This window comes from Nuphar pumila, chromosome 10 (genome assembly GCF_984573655.1).
Source record: "Nuphar pumila chromosome 10, dmNupPumi1.hap1.1, whole genome shotgun sequence".
NCBI classification, from domain to species: Eukaryota; Viridiplantae; Streptophyta; class Magnoliopsida; order Nymphaeales; family Nymphaeaceae; genus Nuphar; species Nuphar pumila.
Window position 1 is genome coordinate 14,010,746 of NC_143258.1, and position 23,812 is coordinate 14,034,557.

Consider the following 23,812-nt stretch of genomic DNA (forward strand, 5'->3'; position numbering starts at 1 on the left):
CATTTGAAAGAAACTCTCCCCCAGAGTCGGAGCGGAAGACTTTAATATTTGTTTTAAATTGATTTTTAACTAAATTATGAAAGTTTTTAAAACATGAAAAAACTTCGGATTTGAGTTTTAGAAAGTAAATCCAAGTAGGTCTATTAAAATCATCTATAAATGTAGCATAGTACGAATAACCATCTCTTGACATAACAGGAGCAGAACCCCACACATCCGAATGCATTCCAAGTCTTGTCTCTGCTTGACAAATTTGAGCAAGGGCCTCACTTATAGAAGGAGAAGTGGTCCTATAAAGTAAGGAAGATCTTGCTCAAATTCCGGTCGAAGGCCATAAAGAAAGGAGAAAAGATTTTGTCTTTCGATTTGGGTCATTCTCATATCAATAGCCGAACATTCTCATTTTGGTTCCAACATGGCTAATTTATCCCAAATAGGAGATAAAATACCGTAAAAATCTCTTACACTTTTATCTCCTTGTTTTTAATTACGTACCTTGTCTTGGAGATAATAAAGTCTAGCCATATCCTTTTGGATAAAGGTACTTCTTAGAAAGCTTCATGCGTAACATGCCTTCTTGAATTTGATGATATTGGCGGCGATCTTGAACTCCATGGTATTCATAAGCCATGAGAGTATTTGTGCATTGCTTGCCTCCCAATCTTCCAATTTATTTTGGTATTCTTCCAAGGCTTTTTCTTTTTCTTCTTCGGACAAGGCTTTGAGTTGATCTCCTTCTCTTCTAGTCAATTTGGTCAATTTGAGTTGTGGTTCACTAGTAGAACCACTAACAAAACTCCACAATTTTTTTCCTTTGATATGATTCTCCATAGCCGTCTCCCACATCAAGTAGTTGTTTTCATTGAGTTTGTAGGTGATGACGGTGGCGGACTCTCTTTCTTCCATAATGAATACTTGAGTTTAGAATGGAGGAGATAGAGAATGATCAATGATCGAAGAACACTTCCTTCACGAGATTCTTCTTCTTTTAAGAGCCTAGCTCTAATACCATGTAATGAAACAAGATACAATGAAACAATAGTGAAACAAACATAATGTCAACAAAGGACTTTAATAAACTCCCTTAAGGTTGGTCACTAATGGACCAAATACAATCTCAAAAGAGATAAAAATACCAAACAGCACAAGAGGCATACAAGCCTATAAGATGGAAAAAAACTCTAGAGAAAACCCTCAAATGCTTCTAAAAGCATCGAGGAATAACAAGGGAGTGAGGCTCTATTTATAGAGCCTCACTCCAACACATGGGAGGCAGTCCAGCTCTTTTTACTGCCTTCCAACAGTCATTATTATGACTATTGGGCAGTTTATTTAAAACAATGCTAAATTACATTTCAGTCCCTAGTGGATTGTACTGTATGATAAAAGACAAAAATAGCCTTATCGGGTATTTGAATACAAATTTATTTTTAACATGTGTCACCTATGACACTGAGACACAAATTCCGACACGTTAGTGACACGCTCCAAAACGTGTCAGACTCCATCAGCATGTTAAAGTGAAGTATTTTGAAGTGAAGTATTTTGAAACAAAAGTGGCCCTTTACAAATGTGTTTTGTTTCCGTCTCAACAAAAAAAGATGCTTTGTAACTTCTGTTATAAGGAGTCTTGGCCAGTCAATGAGAGAGAGAGAGAGATGACGTATTGTGAGAACATGTCTTGTCATTACTCTTTTTCTTTTTTCATGAGTCCCAACATGAGAGAGAGAGAGAGAGGAAAAGGGGGCTGGAGATAGTTTCTAATTAAATAATAATTAATATGTGGGTCCCAATAACAAGCACCTCTCTCTCTCTCTCACCATGGCTACTCTTAAATTTTTAAATATTTCAAAAACACGATCACTTAAACTTTCTTTTTTTGAGGAGAATCACTTAAACTTTTCAAATATAATATATTTCAAAAGACACACACAATATATATATACATTGAAAAAATTAACGAATTTGTGTCGCATACGCGAGTTACGTACACGTACGTATCCGTATCATTGTGACAGTTAGAAATTGGTTTAAGCACTATGAAAAAATGTGGACTAATATGCAGACAAATAATTAAGTCAACAAAGTCCTACCAACTGTAGGTGTGTCATTAAATAGGTAATTAAAGATTGTACTTAACACCATGAGAGACAATAATATATATTGCATATACATTTATGTATTTATCTACGTATGTAATATATGAAAAATGCACATTTTAAAAAAAATACTCTTTAGAAAAAGTTTTGCATATATAAAATACATGTTTTTATTTATTTTTAATAAATTAAATAAAATTTTGTGACTCGATCGAGCTACTGAGTTGACTTGCCCGAGTCACCGAGTCAAGAGTGGTCGATCCAAGACCAAGTACCAAGAATGCCAACCATGGTGGTGATGGTACTGGTGATGGAGGCAGTGACAGTGGTGGTAGTGGTAATGATGGTGATCATAATGGTGGTGGTGGTGGTGGTGGTGGTGGTGATAGTGAAGATTGCAATGGTGGTGGTAATAATGGTGGTTGTGATGGGGGCACTAATGTTGGTGGTAATGATGATGGAGGCAGTAATGGTGGTAGTGGCGGTGGTGGTGATGGAACGCATTGGTGATTGCGATGATAATGGTAGTGGTTGTGGCAAGTGATGATGATAGCGTTGGTGGTGGTGGTGGTGGTGGTGGTGGTGGTGGCGGTGGTGGCGGTGAGGTGGTGATGATGGTGGTAATGGTGGTGGTGGTGGTAAAATGGAAGGAAGTTGTAAAAAAACAACAAAATAGGTGCCCCTTTGTTTCTGAAAAAAAGGGTAATTTCTCATTGAATTTACGACTGGAACATTCATGGTGTTTCACACTAGAGGTTGTATCGTCGGATAGAAATGCCTCCCTTATAAAATCAAGATCACAATGCCAACATGTGTACTGTCAATCGCTCCATCTGCTCTCTTAGCAACGCCTTTTTCATTTTAGCCCTAGTGGTATTTGTTGTAGAAGTTGCCTTCATCAGAAATCTGGTTATGATTCACTTTATGTCTTGACACTAGATCAATAAGAGCGAAAAATAACAGCTTCACTATTGAAAAAGAAACCACTGAATTCGCATCATAAAATTGATTGATTAGCAACCCTCAAGATTTCTCTCCTCCTATCCCTCTCTGTAAGTGCATTGTGGGATTTTTATATGCATATTTTCTGCGTATGACTGCTTGCACACAGATTTCCATGTGTGAGTTTGTGCACGTCAATATGTTGACACAAACCTGTGTGTGTATGTTCGCAATGCACTAGTATCCAGATGGGTAGTTTATTCGACCATGTGATTGCCTGCTACCACATGATTTTTGACTTCTTGCATATTTGGAAAGAAATTACTCCACGTATATGTATTTTATTTGTCGTGTAACATATTGTCCTTTGAATAGACAGCTATATATGATGAAAATAACCGACTCAACCCATAGTAACTAAGTGCAAAGAATACTACACTGAGCATTCTGTCATGTAGAAAAGACACTTCTTTAAGCAACATTTAACAAAATCATCTTACAAGAGGCCACAAAAGAACCTAGTCCCAGGAACTCATCAAAGAGCCCGCAGCACCCACGTTGTGTCAGAGGAACTCACCAAAGAGCCTGCGGCACCCGCGTCGACACAACGCGGGTGCGTGTGCAGCACCCGGTGCAGCAAAATTAAAGTTTTGCCGCACCGGGTGTGGTCAATAAACCCTGGGTGCGGTCAACCCACACCGAGGATTATATGTGTCCAAAATGGATTCGAACTGAGTCCATTTTGGTGCACTTTTAAAAAAAATATCAGGGGGGCGGGTGTTTAGGGAACGATTCCTCTCCTCCTCTTTCGACGGTGGCAATGACAGCAACGATAGCGGCGACAGTCTCTCTCTCTCTCTCTCTCTCTCTCTCTCTCTCTCTCTCTCTCTCTCTCTCTCTCTCTCTCTCTCTCTTCTTCTTTTTTTTCTTCGCCTCCTCCTCTTCTTTCTTCTTTCTTCTTTCTTCTTTCTTCTTTCTTCTTTCTTCTTTCTTCTCTCTTCTTCTTTCTTCTTTCTTCTTTTTTATTTTTTCTTCTTCTTCCTTCTCCTCCTCTCTTTCTTCTTCTTTCTCCTCCTTCCTCCTCCCCTCGTTGGCGCAAGGGACCAAGGGCCGAACCCAGCAAGCCTGGGTTCAATTCTGGTGAACCCACGCCTGGGGTCGGCAGAATCAAACCCAAGCTTGGGTCGGGTTCTAAGTTCGAACAGTTTTTTTTATGAATTTTATTTTAATAAAAAAAATTATTTTTTTGGTTTAAGGACGAAAATGATGAATTTATGCATGATGAATGGTAGATTATTAATTTGATTTATTCTATGAATTGATGCAAGATGAATTGATGATATGATAATTGTTTTTATTTCATTAGTGTTAACTTAAAACTCTTAAAAATTATATATATATACCTTCCTCGCACCCCTGCACCCAAGTTCTTTTAAAGTGCCACATCGCCGCACCCACAGAGTGAATGCGATGATAATGGTAGTGGTCAGGGCAAGTGATGATGATAGTGGTGGTGGTTGTAATACTAAGCATTTTCTAAAACCTGAAAATTTTAATTAATGAAATTTTTTTCTTGAATTAATGAAATTTTTATGTAAGTGTTTTTATTACGAAATATTTGAAGGTAGAGGTTCATTATATTGATTATAATTTATTTAAAAAAGGGGTTAGTATAATACGTTGGATCCTAGGAGTGGACCCTATGTTGGATCATTGACCCAAATAGAGAGGATTAGTCCAAGCATGGGACCACTTGAATAGTCAAAAATTTGAAGGAGTGTTAGGTGACGAGGTAAACCAAGATTAAAAGATTGAGTATTTTTGGAAAAAACTCAACCTTCTCTATTTAAAGGGGTTGGGTCTCCCTCTTTTCCCCATACACCACGTTGAGTAAGGGAGAAGAGAGGACCAACCAGCCATTATAGAGGTTGTTCCTACCTAGGTAAGCCTTTTACTCCACAATTTTTTGGTGACCGGCCATATTAGCCGATCGTATTCGCATTTTGGCTTGTTTTTTTGTGTTGTGTTGGGAAAGGGATGTACGATCTCTTTCGCGTTCCAAAGAGGTCTCGAGAGTGCTACGTTACGATTTGAGCTTTGTTTCCATATGCAATGTTTTAACTGAACAAAAACCGCATTAAGGTACGGGATTTTACATTTTTCACCATGTATGGGGTTCAGCATAGGTCAATCAAGGATTAAACCTTGTTTTTATGGGTTAGGTACAGAGAATCTAAGTTGGATAAATTTTAAAACCCAGATTTTCTTCATAAAAAACATTTTGATTCGTAGAAGAAACCAAACACGTTTTCCTTTGACAAATGGTTGGATTTGGGTTTTATATTTATGTTAGGTGATGCATTTTTGTTAAATATGTCATGTTTAATGTCGATATGAATTGTTTTAATGTTGTTCTTAATATGCACATATACTTTTATTTCGTTGGATGAATTTCTTGAAGTTATATTGAATTTTTTGGAAAACTAGAATTTGTATTATTTTAGTCTGACCAGTCAGAAACATAAATGTGGTTCTCCCAAATCACTTACCCATAAATCCTGGAATTTGGTGGGGATATTCCATACATATGAAAGTAGTCTCAAATCAAATTTTAGCTTAAGATGAGTTGTGGATTGGGAAATATGGCATCTGCAAGTCGATATAGAAATTATGTCCTTACTATAAGCCTGAAAAAATAGAGTATTTTGTAAAAATCATATCCCTCAAAATACTCAAGATCTGTGGCTGAGATTTTAGGATGTGTTAGTCTAGATATAGAACACATGGTTAAAATCTTAGAGGTCGACTTCGCATGGTTTGGAGACAAAAATTCTCGAAAGTTGGTCCAAAATCTGTAGTTTGTAGGGACACATTCTGTCAAATAACAGAAATAGTACGTGTTTGGAGATTTTTAACTCTCAACTAGAATCGAAGTAAATTTTGAAATTTTGTGGGTTTAAACCTGACATATCAAGTCACCTATAGTAAAAATCTGTGTCTAATTCTTCCTGAAAGATTTATAACGGATTTTTCTTTTGAAATGGCAGAATTAGACAATATTTGTGACTTGGAAAAATAGTTTGTGTTTCAAAAAATTTATTTCTTGATTTGTAATGAATTAAGGTCTGAGATTTTGAGTATATGTATTTAACATATGCAAGTAACTTCAGTTAAAATATCATAGCCTGAATCGGTATGTACGATTTATGACAGAATTTCTAACGTCAGGTAAGTTTTTATGTTATCATTATGGAGTTAGAGGATTGTTTTGCTTGTATAATGAGATGGTTCAAGAGATAAACCGGTTGAGTTTGTGGCATACTGTCAAGCAGCATGTAGGCCTATTAAGGTAGTATGCTGGTGCGGTCGCTTGTGAAAATCATTTGAAAGCAAAATTTAAATTTTGTCATGACATACGATGAATGGTACAATTAGCACATGATGGGTACATTGTTGTGTCTGAGCGAAGAGAGAACCCAATCAAATGATGCATGAGATAATATTCATATTTGAGCTGGATGGAGTTCATGTGGCATTAGTGCATATTATGAATATTGTGGATCTAAAACCGTTCTTTATGGAAAGAATGTATGGAAGTTAAAGATGTAAAAGATACTGTAATAACCTCATTTTTCTATTTATTTTTATTGTAAAATCATACTTATTTTTTTTAAAATTGGGCCTGGGATCCGTGTTTAGGATCCAGGATCCACAATGGACTATATATATGTATATATATATAATATAGTACTATAATAATTATATATTAAACGTACATATATGTCAAAAAAATTGGTGAATCCACAGTTGGATCCATATGGATACAACCTGCGGATCCAACCCCCAGGCTATTTTTTTCGGATCCAATTAGGCATTCAAGTCGTGGATCCAACACGCGGTTGGATCCCGGACCCAAGCCGCACCCCGCGTAACCTCAGTTAAAAAAAAAATATAACACAGCACTAACGTTGTGTTGGGCCGATAAAGAGGGCGTTAGGGTTACGCAAGCCGATGGTGAGAGGGGGTGTGTGCAGCCGCTAAGAAGGAGGGGGGGGGGGGGGGGGGGTAACTGCCTCCTCCCTTTTCGGGAGACCCCCCTACTTAACGCCCCTACTACTTCCCTCTTCCCCTACTCTCCTCTCCTCCTCCCTCTCTCTCTCTGCCGACCTCACCTCTCGTTGTCCCTCTACCTCTCGGTTTCTCTCTCTCTTCCTCTCAGAATCCCTTTCACGGCGTCAGAACAGTCGAGGCCGGTAGAAGCACCCTCCTACTCGCTGCAGGAACCTCCATCGCGCAGAACCAGAGGATCGGTGGCCGGCAAACCTTCTCGCAATAGCGGCAGCTCCAAAGCTTAGAATTTTTGAGGTACGGGTCCCCTCTTGTGAAAATGGATGAGAAATCGAACCCCGGTTCGATTTTGTGCTATTTTTTTGGATGGAATCCCTGGAAAAAAAAAGATGTGTAGTAATAGGGCATGAGTCGGCTGGGAGGGTGTGGCTGTATGCCAGACCCAGCCGACTCGTCGGCTGGGTCACGTTTCTTGTTTAAAAAAAAAAAGGGTTATATTAACAAAAATAATTTTTTTTGTGGTTGTTCAACCTTGACAGCACACACAGGCCCAGAGCATGGGCTGTCAGGCCCAGCCTAGCTTGGTGAGACATGCCCGGCCCTTGGGCCAGACTGGGGTCGGCCTGGCAGCGTGGGTCAGACCTGACCCAGCTGACCCTAGTCAGCTGGGCTTGCCAGTAACCCCAGGCGGCTGGGTCAAAACCTTTAAAATATATATTTTAAGAGTGCTATGAGTTCTGTGGAAAAAAAAAAGAGAGAGAAAACCCCAGCCAACTGACAATTGGCTGGGTGCAGGCTAAATTATAGGCCCAGACGATAAAATTTGAGTATATATATATATATATATATATATATATATATATATATATATATATGTATATATATATGTATATATATATATATATGTATATATATATATGTGTGTGTGTGTGTGTGTGTATAATGTACTACCTTTGAAGATTCCAGACTCTTGCCATTATAAAGTTTCTTACTATGTGCTTGCTAGAAAGAAGTTTTCAAACGCTTATGATTAACAAGTTTTGTGTGAGCAATATTCAAGGCAAGGTTAGCTACATGGGTATTTTGCAAATATGTACGAATCTGAAATTTTAGGTCATGCTGCATGTATGCAGTTGCACAAGAAGTCACGGTTGAAAAAGGGAGTCATGAATGAAAGCTTGCATGCGATGTAATTATTTGAATTAAACGATGCAGTTGCCATGAAGCAATGCATTGAAGGAAGCCATGTAATTGACATGGATGTGAATCAAATGGAAGCAATAGATAAAAATATGCCATTAACATATCTATGCATAGTAAATGAAAGCATGCAATTGAGTTCAATACGTGCATTACATGAAAACTTGCACGTGTTGCTATCATGTAGACTAAACATAAACATGCTTTAATTATTCTTGGTTCACGAGCATGGTTGAAATTTTCCTATATGAATGTGCATCTGGAAGATATGTGATTTATTTCATTATGTGGCATGTTGTTATGGTTTTTGTTTGGGGTGCAACGATGATCGTAATGAATCATCGTGGGTTTGGTAGGCCCTGAGCTTTGGCTTGCTCTTTCTTTAATTATATCAAATGCATCACAAAAATCATATTTATTTTTATTGCATTATGTTCACACTGTTATATGTTTTTCCGTAGGCGATGGTCCTGTGATGACTCTCGTAGGGGTAGATGCGAGTTTTTGCCCTTGTTTTTGCATGCTGGGTTGGAAAACTTAATAATTGGCATTTAATAAAAACATAATAAATAAGAACAGTGTAACGTATATGAACTGAGATCGCCCATAGAAAGAATGGGCATCTTTGAGGTTCGGTTTTGGGGGACCACGAGGATAAAAAACTTTGTGTGTTTTACATTGACCCCTAAACCCGATATTGAGCTTCTTTCTCCTAGTCACAGTTTTAGGGAGAGTCTGTCACTTTACCTGAGAGTGGTGTGTTTGACACAGCTGTTATTTTGGTATACCAAAGAAGTGGCACTTGTGAGCGTGGAGTGTCCTTAGTGTCCCCGACATTAGATGTGGAGCTCTAATATTCTGAAGGTGATTCGGTCGAGGGCTAAGTTTGGAACTCAGTAATAAAATACAAAGTGTGTGTTAAGCTACCCTGAGAACCTAACTTGACCTCGGAAAAATTGTACCCGCTTGGTGTATCCGCGGACAATGGTAATTAAAAAGAGAAACTTAAATTGTATGCATTTAATAGGACATGCATATGGAAAGAAAAGCTTTAATAAAAGATAATAAAGTGTTCATGCATTGTACATAAATCATGCATATTCCTGCTATGCATTAGGACATGCATCTTTTATATGTTTCCTTAATTGTTACATGTTAGTGGATGCATGATGTTTAAGTTCTAATGCATGTTAAATATATTGCTTACATTGTGATTCCTGTTATTGATTTATGTTCTTCATGCTTAATAAATATTTCATATTGCATGAATGCTTAATTGAATTATGTAATTGTCATAATCAGGGGCGTAGCTAGGATTCATGTGAGGGGGGGGGGGGGGCAAACAGTGGTGTAGAAAAAAAAATTATTTGTGTGATAGTCGGGGGTTCGGGGGCAGCGCCCCCGGAAAAAATTTTTTTGAGATAAAATAAAAAATGGCTACAATTATTAATAAAAATCTATTTCATATGGACAAATCAAACTATTTGCTGCAGTAAGGGCTGGGCTAAAAAATGGATAAAAATCTATTTCATATGGAATCAGGGCAGGGCTAGGACTGGGCTTTTAAAAAAAAAAAAATTTTTTTTAACTGTTTGGGGAGGCAGGACTGGGCTACAGCCCAGTCCTGCCCCCCCTAGCTACGCCCCTGGTCATAATTGCATTCCTCTGAATTATTGCATAGAATCGTATTTGTGTTCTTTATGCTCATTTATTTTCATTAAAAGGATCGGTACGCAGAATTCTTCGGATTTCTGACCCCCTCTATTTGTGGTTTTTCTTAGCCGCAGGTGATTAGTGAAGCGACTGGCTTCTGGAGGAGTTACGGGTGTCACGTACTTGCTAGACAAATCACAGATGGACAGCGTGACCCAGTTTTCTTTTATTTCCTTTCATTTCATTTAGTTGTTAGTACACTCTGAATTTCATTTATGCATGTCTCGAGACTTATCACTCATTAGATCAATAAAGGTTTGGTTTGGTATGGATGATAATTGTAAGCTCTATTGTGGTTGGTTGTTTTATCCAATTAGGAGTGGAACTGTAAAGGCCCTGGGTTTCTGGGATTGTTTCCGCAATGGTTTAAAAAAAATGCATTTTCAAGGGGTATGGATTGGGGTCGTTAGAGATACTCAAACAGTGTAATAATGTTTGCTCCTTGGTTACCCTCTAAGAAGGTGGGAATCTTGGATGATTGTCGTGGAGAAAAGGGTGGCATTGAACTCCGTGAAATTTTTTTCTAAGAGCACGATAGGTTGCTCATTGTTCTCAGCTACGATAGTAACGGACATTTGCCATCATTGAGACCCGAGAATGGTGTGGTTTTTGGGCTTCATCTGTTAAGCATTATTGGTATACCAAGCAGTGGTTGTCTAGGGTGTTGTATCCTGATGTTGCCCCGAGGAACAGGTACATACTAGGTTAATAAAATACAATTGTGTGAAAAAAATATACTCATGGGAATTGGCTTGTACTTCGGTTTTTGCTTAAGAACAAATACCCAGAGTGGTTTATGTATGTTATGTGATTGTAAGCATCAATAAGAAAGATAAAAGTTACCTCATGCATTATACATTGGTTTATATATGTTATGTGATTGTTATGTTTTATGCCATACTATTGGATTATGTAAGATTTCGTATGAGTTGTGGTTCTCACCCGTTGTTTCATATTCCTAAGTAGTGAGACTCTGACATAACTGAGGAGCGTGATAGTGAGATTAGTGTTGGAGAGGATGTATCTATGGATTATTTGATGTTCTTTTTCTAAACAAGATGGGTTGGATGGAAATTGTGAACTTAAGTTGAAGTTTATTAAATTTTCTTTATTAGTTTGAACTATTTTGTTTCATGAAAGGTTTGAAATGAATGGCTAGTTTGATGGTGGAAACGTGAGTTCCAAATATGTGATGTGCCCCGAATTTGTAGGATGTATTTCTGTTTTTATATAAAGATTTTCTTCTAAATTTTGTAAAAAAAAATTTAAAAAAACATGATATTTAAGGTGAGTTTTGGGGTCGTTACAAAGGTGGTGGTGGTGGTGGTGGTGGTAGTGATGTGGTGATGTGGTGATGATGGTGGTAATGATAGTGGTGGTGATGGTGGCGATAGTGATGTTGGTGATGGTGGTAAAATGGAAGGTAAGTTTTAAGAAAAATAGGTGTCCCTTTGTTTTTGAAAAAAAGGGTGATTTCTCATTGAATTTATGACTGGAACATTCATGGTGTTTCACACTAGAGGTTGTATCATCAGATAGATTACTTCTCAATGCCAACATGTGTACTGCCAATCGCTCCATCCGCTCACTTAGCAACACCGTTTTCACTTTAGCCCTAGTGGTACTTGTTGTAGAAGTTGCCTTCATCAGCAATCTGGTTATGATTCACTTTATGTCTTGACACTAGATCAATAAGAGCTAAAAATAATAGCTTAACTATAGAAAAATTAACCACTAAATTTGCATCATAAAATCGACCGATTACAAACTCTCAAGATTTCTCACCTCGTATCCCTCTCTGTATGTGCATTGTGGGATTTTTATATACATATGTTCTGCGTATATTTGCTTGTGCACATATTTCCATGTGTGAGTTTCTGCACGTCAATATGTTGGCACAAACCTGCGTGTGTATGTTCGCAATGCACTAGTATCCAGATGGGTAGTTTATTCGACCATGTGATTGCCTGCTACTGCAGGATTTTTTACTGCTTGCATATGTGGAAAGAAATTACTCCGATATGTACTTTATTTGCCGCTTGACATATTCTCCTTTGAATAGACAATATATGATGAAAATAACCGACTTGACCCATAGTAACCAAGTGCAAAGAATACTACACTGAGCATTCTGTCATGTAGAAAAAACACTCCTTTAAGCAACATTTAATAAAATCATCTTACAAGAGGCCACAAAAGAACATACAATGAAAGACAATCTGAACTAGAATATAAAAATATTTAAAGGAGAGAAAAAAAAGAGTTTCCTTTTAGCAATAACTAAAAGAACAACATTCTCATAAGAAGCTCCCAAGTAACACGTCAAAATAAAACATAATTTGGATCAGTGCACATACCTATTGATAAGTACAACAATGATTGAGTTACTTAGTGTCTTCAGAGATGGTGACCTTAGCATATCAAGTAATAGCCCCAAGTTCCTGCTGGCCTCAAGAGCTAGATCTGATGCAGTAAGCAGTGGATGGCCACTCCGCAGCCACGATATGTTGAATTCAATGATTTGTTCTGGTTATCGTCATTAACAAAATAATATCAAAACAGAAAGATAGTAGGTTCGTCCTAATTTGAATATGCTCTTGTCAAAGGACCAAGAAAACAAAAATATTTTAGTATTACCATCAGCATCTTTTTGAGGCGACAAGCAGGAATTGCCACTTGAATCCGGAGTAAAAAGAAGAATGACTGCTTTGACGAACTTTACAGCTAGTATTTGTAGGCCATCATTTCCAGGCTTGTGAATATGTTCAAAAATCAGGATTGTCAGCATAAATAACTATGCAAGTTTGTGAACACAAACATTTATACCTGAAAAGCAATTTGATATAATGCTTGCTTGAGCTTTATTATCCAAGCCCATGATGATTCAAGTAAGCTGTCCAGTTCATCTGAATGTAAACCCTGACAGAAATGCCAAAGAAAATTTTCATGTTATCATGTGTGTATATTGTCTGTATATTGTTTAAATGCATAGTTATATGGCTTTTATCTATGTTACCAGGATAGTGATACCGCAACATGGCCACAAGCAATAAATGGATGTTTTGGAAGGTTACGGGAATTGAGGATAAATCCATAAAATATAATGATATGACCAGATTTATATAATCCTGAAAGCTGTTTCATAAAATAAAAACAAGGAAATCTTACAGTAGGATACAGTCTTCTACTTAACTTTTATACGTTTGACACCAATCAAATGTACCATTGAAAAAAAAAATGGACCAACACAACCAGAGAGTTAAAATGCATGTCTACCATGCTTTTGATTGTGCAAATACCTTAGTATGCCATGTTGTGAACAGTGCCATGTCACATCCACGTAAATGATTTCCAGGTTATATAAGACTAACTCTCATATGAAGACACACTACATTGGGAACAGGATACCTTTTATTGCAACAATTCCCAATATAGAATTGTAACAAAGCAGTAGGTGTTCTCTAAAAGAAGGTTCTGGGGATACAGCAGTTGTGTCAATTTGTGCACTTGTTTGGGACTTCAAACAAAAAACCTTTTAAAAATGTGAAGAAAAGAATGAAAAATTTATAGTACACATACAGGAACATATAATTGCACCAGACAGCATGTAATATTTGTATGTATGGCAGTATCCAGAAGCGCATAATACCAGAACCCAAAAGAATAGTTTGTGAACCAGACGACTTGACTCAATGACTCATCTGAATGAATCGGATAGCCCCCTCACTGGTTAACTCAAGAAGACATGCTTTCAGCTAAAATGGTGATGATGAGCTGTCCACATATACAATGTATGCACCATCATGTTTTCTAGTTTTTATGTTTTAATGAATTATGAACCCACTTTCATGTTAACTTTCATTTAGGCAGAACATTTTAGCATTGTTTAGTTACTATCATTAGATAATTTAGACTTGGTGACGTTTTCATAATTAGATCACAAATTTTGCAAAGTTTTAATTTCATGACATTGATTGTGGAATTGGATAGTTTACACATAAAAGTTATTAGTTCATTGAAATGTTTTAGACACTAGTTTACTCACAAATATGATGCGTCAGCGTCTACATTACAAAATTTGCATTTTTTTTATACTTTACTTACATACTAAATGCTACTTAATTATTACTAAAATGTCAATATTTTGACTAAATGCTACTTAATTATTACTTAAATGTCAATATTTTGATATCATAAATATTTCTACCACCGACATGAACCCAGTTGTCAAGCTCAGTCGAAACCCAATGGGGACAAGAGAGAGGTTCTTTGTCTAACCTATCTAGCTGCTACCCAGAGCACTCTTAAGCCAAAAGGCACCCAAACACTAGTTTGTGGCTGGTATCATCGTCAAAGTGTGTGCCAAGACACACATAACATGAACTGAGAAAAAATCAAAAAAGTAGGAAGCAGGAAAAGAGAATGGAAATGAGGTGGTGGGAGTGAATGGGGGTTGAGAAGGGTAAGGAAGAAATGAGAGTAGCAGGTGAAAGAGAGAATTGGGTGGCACTCACACTAGATGACAGAGAGAGAGAGAGATGGGAGTTAGAGAAGAGATGAGAGAGGGAGGACAGTTTGCCTTATTTGAGAGAGGTCTTCATAGGGTCAATGTGAAAGGCATACATGTAGGGCACGATAGAGTGGAGGGACAAAAGTCTACTAATTGAGGTATATGAATACAAGGAATCTTCCCTCTTTACTAGGGATAAAAAACAAAATAAAACAAACAATGACTAATATCCCTAACTAAATAAAGAATTCTCAAAACATACTACATATTTACATTATGATACAATGCAAATAGTAAACTGCCAAATGTACCCCTAGATATGACACGCATATAATTTCACAAGAGGGCACTCTCCAAATCCATTCAAATCAATTTATAATACATCAGAGGACCACTACACCTTTATAGGTCATTGTAGATAAAGTGTGGTGTGGCCCAAGGCCACCCCTTGAGTAGGGATGGCAGTGGACCCGGGGCGGGGGACAAGGTCTCCACCCCCACCCGTCTTTAAAATTTAACCTTCATCCCTGGTCCACCCCCGTGGCGGGGGAGACTTTGGACCTCCACCCCCGCCCCGTCTCAAAATACTAATCCCCGTCCCCACCCCCGCCTCGTCCCCGCCCCACCTCCGCCTCGTCCCCCGCAATTTTACCCACGCAAGAATGACCACGCACCAGACACCATGGCTTCGCGCATCTAATCCGCAAAGAATGGAACAGAAGCGGGTGAAGCAAAATCAAGCGACATCAGTTTGTTGTCGCAGCATAGCTTGGTGGGTCCTTCAATTTTGATCCCCATGTCTTCTAGCAGTTGGTGAATCCAAACAATCTCCATAGTAGTAGTGGTCATGGCACGATATTCAGCTTCAGTTGAGGAGAGCGACACCTTTTGTTGCTTCTTGCATCTCCACGAAATTAGTGAGTCTCCTAAGAACACACAAAAACCAGTGGTGGAGTGACGGTTATTTGGATCACCTCCCCAATCAGAGTCAGTATAAGCAATCAATTTTAAGTCAGAGGAAGAGGACAGAAAAACTCCCTTATTTAGAGTACCTTTTATGTATCTTACGACCCGTAAGATGGCACTCATGTGAACGGATGTAGGCGCATGCTGAAACTGACTTGCAGTATGGACTGCATGGGATATATCTGATCTGGTAATACTCAGATACATCAGAGATCCTACAAGCTGTCTGTAGGGTGTAGGATCCAACAGGGGAACTCCATCATCAATTTTCATCTTTGCTCCTACAACCGCAGGAGTTTCACACAGCTTCTCATCTGTAATACCTGACCTGTCAATGATCTCAGAAGCAAGCTTAGTTTGAGATAAGAAATATCCTCTAAGAGAGTATGCTACTTCAATTCCCAAAAAATAAGTTAAAAAACCCAAGTCAGACATTTCAAATTTATCTGTTAAGATAGATTTTATACTTTTAACCCCGTTAGAATCACTCCCAGTGATGAGCATGTCATCAACATACAGAAGTAAAATTACAATCCCTGCATTGGATTTTCTAACAAATAGAGCAGTGTGAGTAAAACAAGAGGAAAAACCATTCTCAATCATAACAGAGTTAAATCTATCATACCAAGCCTTGGGAGCTTGTTTTAGGCCATAGAGTGCTTTCTGAAGACGAAGCACCTTTCCCTTAGGAGTCTCCATTCCAGGAGGAGCATCCATGTAGACTTCTTCGCTTAAATCGCCATTTAAAAAGGCATTTTTCACATCCATTTGATAGATGTTCCATTTGTTGATAGAGGCAACGGTTATAAGACATCGAACAGTGACCATACGAGCTACAGGAGCAAAAGTTTCTTCATAATCAATACCATATTCTTGACTATATCCTTTTGCAACCAAGCGAGCTTTATACCTTTCAAGGGATCCATCACTTTTAGTTTTTACTTTGAAAACCCATCTGCACCCTATTGTTTTCTTGCCTTTAGGAAGATTTTGGAATTCCCAGGTTTTGGCTCTTCTCAGAGCCTCAAGTTCATTGTCCATGGCATTAATCCATTCAGGGCATCTACGTGCTTCTTCAAAATTTCTAGGTTCTATATAAGAGTGGATGGCACTAAGGCAGGCTCTATATCTTGGTGAGAAGGAGTCATAGGAAATGAACCTAGAAGGAGGCCTTCTACTTCTCTCAGTTCTACGAAGGATCACTTCATTCTGAGAGGCACTGGGACTCGCATCATTATATCTGTCAAGAGCACTCCTAAAGTTGTTTTGATCTCTATGAGAGTAGGTGATAGGGTCTCTAGGTAATTCAATAGGTTGATGTGACGAAGTAGATAAGGAGATGTTTTCCTCGGTTTCAAGTTCATTTGGGTTACTTTGATCTGACTCATTATCACTAGTATCATCGTCCTTATTCAATAAATCAAATACAACAAACAACAACAACAACAACTACGCCTTCATCCCAAAACAATTGGGGTCAGCGATATGAACCAAAAAAGAAATTCATTTTGGGTCTTCCACATGAATCATTTTCCTCCAATCATTTCTATCCAACGCCATGTCCTCGGTGAGGTTCAAAGCATTCATATCCTTTCCTATCATCTCCATCCAAGTCTTCCTAGGCCTACCCCGACCTCTTTTAACTAATATATTTTCCCATTTCTCCAACCTTCTAACTGGAGCATCATTAGGCCTTCGCCGAATATGTCCAAACCACCGTAAACGATTCTCTCGCATCTTATTTTCAATGGGTGCAACACCTACCTTCTTACGTATCTCTTCGTTCTGAATCTTATCTTTTATTGTATTTCCACACATCCATCTAAGCATCCGCATCTCAGCTACACTCATTTTTTGAATATGATGTCTCTTGGCAGCCCAACATTCCGTACCATATAGTAAAGCGGGTCTAATAGTCGTCCGATAAAACTTTCCCTTCAACCGCAATGGCATTCTACGATCGCACAGCACTCCAGTAGCACTTTTCCATTTCATCCACCCAACCTTTATCCTATGATTTACATCTCCATCAATTTCTCCATACTTTTGAATGATGGATCCCAAATATTTGAAATAATCATTCACCGGTATATCTTGCTCACCAAGCTTCACTACACTCCCATCACTACTTCGTTGCTTACTAAACCGACATTCCATATATTCAGTCTTACTCTTACTCAACTTAAAACCTCTAGCTTCCAATGTCTGTCTCCATAATTCTAACTTAGCATTAACCCCAGCTCTAGACTCATCAATCAAAACAATATCATCAGCAAACAACATACACCACGGTACATTTTCTTGAATTGATCTCGTAAGCTCATCCATCACTATCGCAAATAGGAAAGGGCTTAAAGCAGATCCTTGATGTAACCCAACCGTTATCGGAAAATTGGTTGTCACCCCTCCACAAGTGCGGACATTGGTTACTACTCCTTCATACATATCTTTAATTATACTAATGTACTTGAGAGAAACACCTTTCTTCATCATTGTCCACCAGAGAACGTCCCTAGGTACTCTATCGTATGCCTTCTCTAAATCAATAAAAACCATATGCAAATCTTTGTTCCTCTCTCTATATCTTTCAATAAGTTGTCTAAGAAGATGTATAGCTTCCATAGTTGATCTTCCAGGCATAAAACCAAATTGATTCTCCGATATCATGACAACCTTCCTCAACCTAGACTCAATCACCCTCTCCCAAAGTTTCATAGTATGACTCATGAGTTTTATACCACGATAGTTTGTGCAATCTTGTATATCACCCTTATTCTTATATAAAGGCACCAAAGTACTCTTCCTCCACTCATTAGGCATCTTATTTGTTCGCCAAATCAAGTTAAAAAGATTTGTCAACCATTCTAAACCTTTCTCTCCCAAGCATTTCCAAGCCTCTGGGCCAACTGCCCTTCTTGATTTCATTTTCTTCAAAGCCTCTGCAATTTCTTTCTTTTGAATCTTGCGCATGAAGTCACGATTTATCTCATGAAAAGGAATGGAGAAGTCTCCAAGATCTTGAGCATGACTATCATTAAATAGCTTATCAAAATAATCTTTCCATCTCTCCTTAATCTCCTCATCTTTGACTAAAACTCTTTGCGTTTCATCTTTGATACATCTAACCATACCCAAATCCTTCGATTTCCTATCTCTCATCTTTGCAAGCCTATAAATATCCTTCTCGCCTTCTTTGGTATCCAACTTGTCATAAACCTCCTTATATACCTTAGCCCTCGCATTTCGAACAACTTTTTTAGCTTCCTTCTTTGCTATCATATACTTCTCCAAATTCTCATTATCACGACTCTTACTTAGATTTCTATAACACTCTCTTTTAACCTTATTAGCTAATTTGACATCCTCGTTCCACCATGATGTATCCTTACCTAGTGGTGCACCGCCTTTAGACTCACCCAATACCTCCTTAGCTACTTTTCTCATACCACCCGCTATCTTATTCCACATTGATTCTGAATCCTCCTCGAGACACCAATCAACTTCCTTAACTACCTGCTCTACAAACATTCCTTGTTTAGCTCCTTTTAGTGCCCACCACTTAATTCTAGGATCTATCCTATGTCTATCCCTTTTGCGGCATTGTCTAATTCTAAGATCTAAAATTAAGACTCTATGTTGTGTAGCTACACTTTCTCCTGGTATAACCTTACAATCGATGCAACAACCCCTATCTCTCTTTCTAAGTAGGAAAAAATCTATCTGACTCGTATTAACCCCACTTTTAAATCAAATAAAAAAGAATAATCCATATTTTCATTATGGGGGTCACAACGTTCAAATCCACTAACATTTTCCAAAAAACTCACGTTTCTAGAAACATACAATTTATCACTTTTGATATCATAACAACGAAACCCCTTTTGGGTTTCAGAATAGCCAAGAAAGGCACAAGGAATGGCTTTTGGAGAAAGTTTGTCATTCTTATCAGTAAGAACAAAACACTTACACCCAAAGACCCTTAACCTGCTATAATCAGGTTCCTTATCATACAGTTTTTCAAAGGGAGAAATTTTGTTTAAATTTTTTGATGGAAGTCGGTTTATGAGATAGACAGAGGTAAGGGCTGCCTCAGCCCAAAGATTTTTTGGAATGTTTTGAGAAATGAGCAAAGTCCTAGTTGTTTCAATGATGTGCCGGTGTTTTCGTTCGGCTAACCCATTTTGTTGAGGGGTTTTCGGACATGATTTTTGGTGAAGAATTCCAAAATTTTCAAGATAACTCTTAAATTCATTTGAGAGGTATTCTCCTCCAGAGTCAGACCTAAAGATTTTTAAACATCCATTGAATTGATTTGAAATCATCATGTGAAAACTTTTAAAGGTTGAAAAAACTTCATGTTTATGTTTAAGGAAATAGATCCAACAAAACCTAGTATAGTCATCCACAAAGATCACATAATATGAAAAACCTCCTTTTGACATTACCGGAGCCGGTCCCCATACATCGGAATGGACAATTTCAAATGGTTTTGTCGTAAACATGGATCTTTGAGGAAAAGGCAAACATTTCATTTTCCCAAGAATGCATTCATTACACAAAAAGTCACTTTTACAAAGATGTTTAACAAAAGGCAAATACGAGATTTTAACAATATTGGGATGACCCAATCTCTTATGCCATACATGAATGTCTTTGTTTTGGACGACGTTGCAAAATTGACTCTTGGGAACTTGAAGAAAATCTACGTAGTAGAGGTCTCCTCTTCTAGAGCCTTCCCCAATCAATCTCCCGGACTGGCGATCCTGTATCCAACATTTATTAGAAGAAAATTTTATATCGCAACCATGGTCCGAGAGTTGGGAAACGGAAAGAAGATTTAGGTTAAGGTTTGGGATAAAACGAATTTTTGGAACAAAGAAGTCTTGTTTTTCAAAATTCCCTATTCCTTTAATCTCAAGAGATGTACCGTCCGCGGTTGATACAAAGGATGGAAAAGCACTTTTAGAAAAATTTGAAAGAGTGCAATAACTAGGGGTCATGTGAAAGGATGCCCCGGAATCTAAAAGCCAAGATGTCTTACCGGGGGAAGAGGATGACATAGCGGCTCCGGAAGTACCTCCCTTGAGAAGAGGTTGTAGGGCTTCCACGATTTGTTGAAGAGAAAGAGACTCACTTGATAAAGGGGGTCGTTCTTCAACTTGAGATGCCATAGTCGTTGCAATCAATTTCTTCCATTTAGGACACAAGGGTTTGATATGTCCGGGTTCTTTACAATGATAGCAAGTTACTTTGCTAAAGTCTCTTTTGCCATACCGATCATTTCCTCCTTGACCTTGATTCTTGAAATGAGGAGGTCTATAGGTCCTCATGTTATTTCCCGGTCTTGACACGGCATTAGCCATTTCACCATCTTCTTGAGTAGAAGAAGTAACAAGAATGCTAGGGTTATTTTTGCCAATCCCCATACGGGTTTCTTCACCACTTAGCTTGGTGATAACATCTTCGAGTGAGGGGGATGTGAAGGCGGAGAGAAGAGAGGACCGAACTTGTTCAAATTCGGGTCTAAGGCCATTTAAAAAATTAAAGAACCGGTCTTCTTCAAGTTGTTTGTGCCTTAATTCGATAGCCTCACCACTCCATTTAGGTTCAAGAATTGCGAGCTCGTCCCAAATAGAGGATAATTCGGCAAAGTACTCCCGAATGGTCATGTCATTTTGTTGGAGAGTCAAAGCCCTCTTTTGAAGAAAGTACTTGTGGGATAGATCTCTTGAGGTGTACATTTTCTCAAGATATACCCAAGCTTCGGAAGCCCTTTTAAATTTGATGATGTTGGCATTTATCTTGGTCTCAACGGATGAGAAAATCCAAGATAATATCTTGAAGTTCTTCATTTCCCAATCATCATGTTTCTTAGAATACTCTTCAAGGGCCTTTTGTCTTTCATCCCCTTCAAGAATCTTAATATCACCTCCTTCAACAATGGTAATTTTGGGTTCCGGTTCCGGTATGGATCCATAAACGTAACCCCAAAGCCCCTTTCCTTTAATATGGGCTTCCATATTACCGGCCCAAACATGATAGTTTGAGCCATTAAGCTTAAACCCAAGAGAGAAATGGGAGTCTTTTTCGTCCATTAGAGAGGAAAGAATGCAAGAGATAGTATGTACCTTAATTACTTTTTGCGTCTTTCTTGACAAAAGGAGCTCCTAAAATATTGCTCGAAGAAGATGATCCTCTTTGATTTCAAAAAACTTGAAGGCACGCTTCCCGAGGAATGCAAAAGAAGGCGAGTCGCAATTCTTCTTCTTCAACGAGGCTCTGATACCATGTAAAAGTATCTTCAACAAGATACTTTAGTCGATAACACAACAACCTTAAGAATAAATGTGTGAACATACACACCCAAGAACACTTGTGCACAACAAACACAACACACCGAATCACAAATGTGCACTTGCACCCATAAGTTTCATAAACACTAAAGAGGTTGGGCTATAATCCCAAATCCCTTGAAGAAATACAAGAGGAGCTGCCCATATATATAGGGCTTTGGAGGAGGCCTTGGGAGGGGCTCCACATAGTCGTTGGAGCCCCTCCAACGGTCACAAATGTGACCGTTGGAGGGGTCCAACGACTAGAGGGTTGGGCCCCTCCCAATGCATGTACAATGCATTAAAGGAAAAAGCAAAAATAAATAAAGAAAAAAGAAAAAAAAGAAAATACAAAAAACATATTCTTGAAAAAGAATATGTGTAAAATTCCTAAACTACCCTTACTACAACAACAACAACTACGCCTTCATCCCAAAACAATTGGGGTCAGCGATATGAACCAAAAAAGAAATTCATTTTGGGTCTTCCACATGAATCCTTTTCCTCCAATCATTTCTATCCAACGCCATGTCCTCGGTGAGGTTCAAAGCATTCATATCCTTTCCTATCATCTCCATCCAAGTCTTCCTAGGCCTACCCCGACCTCTTTTAACTAATATATTTTCCCATTTCTCCAACCTTCTAACTGGAGCATCATTAGGCCTTCGCCGAATATGTCCAAACCACCGTAAACGATTCTCTCGCATCTTATTTTCAATGGGTGCAACACCTACCTTCTTACGTATCTCTTCGTTCCGAATCTTATCTTTTATTGTATTTCCACACATCCATCTAAGCATCCGCATCTCAGCTACACTCATTTTTTGAATATGATGTCTCTTGGCAGCCCAACATTCCGTACCATATAGTAAAGCGGGTCTAATAGTCGTCCTATAAACTACCCTTACTATGACTATATATATTTTATATATATAATTGGTAAATACATATACATATATTATATATATGTATATGTATTACCTTATATATATAAAATATATATACGAAATTACAAGTTTGATTACATAATTTAACAGGTTTATGGACCATGATTAACCACTTCTGTTTGTCTGTCACTCTAGGGATGGTAAACGCTGCTCATATTTAGCTGAGGTCCTTGCAATTTGAAGAATTCCTACGAAAGTGACCGACAAAGACAGGCTCCTAATCACTCACAATGGAGCGAAGCATGCTGTGGAGCTTGATTGCTTTTTCCTTGTATGATAGTGTGACCTGTTGAGTAGCATAGGGTGCTGCAACACTAGAAAAAGAGAATACTTAGTGAATTAGTTTACAGCCTCCATTATTATGACTTTACCTTTTGAGGTGGGTAGAACCTCAATAAATTCCATGGATACATCTCCCCTAGACCTGCTTTGGAATGGGCAATGTTTGCATTAACCCTACCGCTTGTAAGGTTTGGTTTTACAACGTTGATAGATAAGACATGCTCCTATGAACCATTGTATGTTATTTTTCTTTCCAAGACAAAAGTAATGTGAACACACACTTAGGTATGTGTGTGCCCATCCTTCATGTCCAGCTCACAAGACTCACCTTGGACGATCGGGGTAGATAGATGCATCCCTTGAAATAGATGAGTAAGTCTTCTAAAAAGTTATCATGTTTAACTTTCCAGTTGCTCTTCTACTTGTAGGCTGCGTTTCTGAAATTCATGTCGTCAGATGTACAATTCCTTAATGCCGTCTAGTATTTTAGGAGCAGACTGTGAATGTATATAGAGTTAGACTTCTTTATATATTCGAGACAATGCATCTGTGACTGTGTTGTAGACTCCTTTCTTGTAATGGATCATAGTCAATAAGTTTGGCAATCCATTATATTCTAGTGATTTTTTGGTGCATAATGTGTTTGAGGCTACAATGACCTGTTCTGATTACAAATTTCTGGCTCAGAAGGTATAGTCATTAATGAGTGATTGCTAGCACGATGGCGAACAACTCTTTCTCATAAGTTCAGTT

At 38.2% G+C, this 23,812-nt stretch overlaps 1 protein-coding gene across 3 annotated transcripts in view; it reads right to left on the reverse strand.

The window, feature by feature from the left end:
* ESP4 (HEAT repeat-containing protein) overlaps positions 1-23,812 on the reverse strand; it is a 249,664-nt gene that overhangs the window by 217,529 nt on the left and 8,323 nt on the right. For all 3 annotated transcript variants that reach the window (XM_090018877.1, XM_090018878.1, XM_090018876.1), the window contains exons 3-5: positions 12,849-12,941; positions 12,660-12,774; positions 12,380-12,548 (exon numbers count right to left, since the gene is read on the reverse strand). In XM_090018877.1, the coding sequence (XP_089875003.1) occupies positions 12,380-12,548; positions 12,660-12,774; positions 12,849-12,941 (377 nt within the window). The remainder of the gene's footprint in view (positions 1-12,379; positions 12,549-12,659; positions 12,775-12,848; positions 12,942-23,812) is intronic.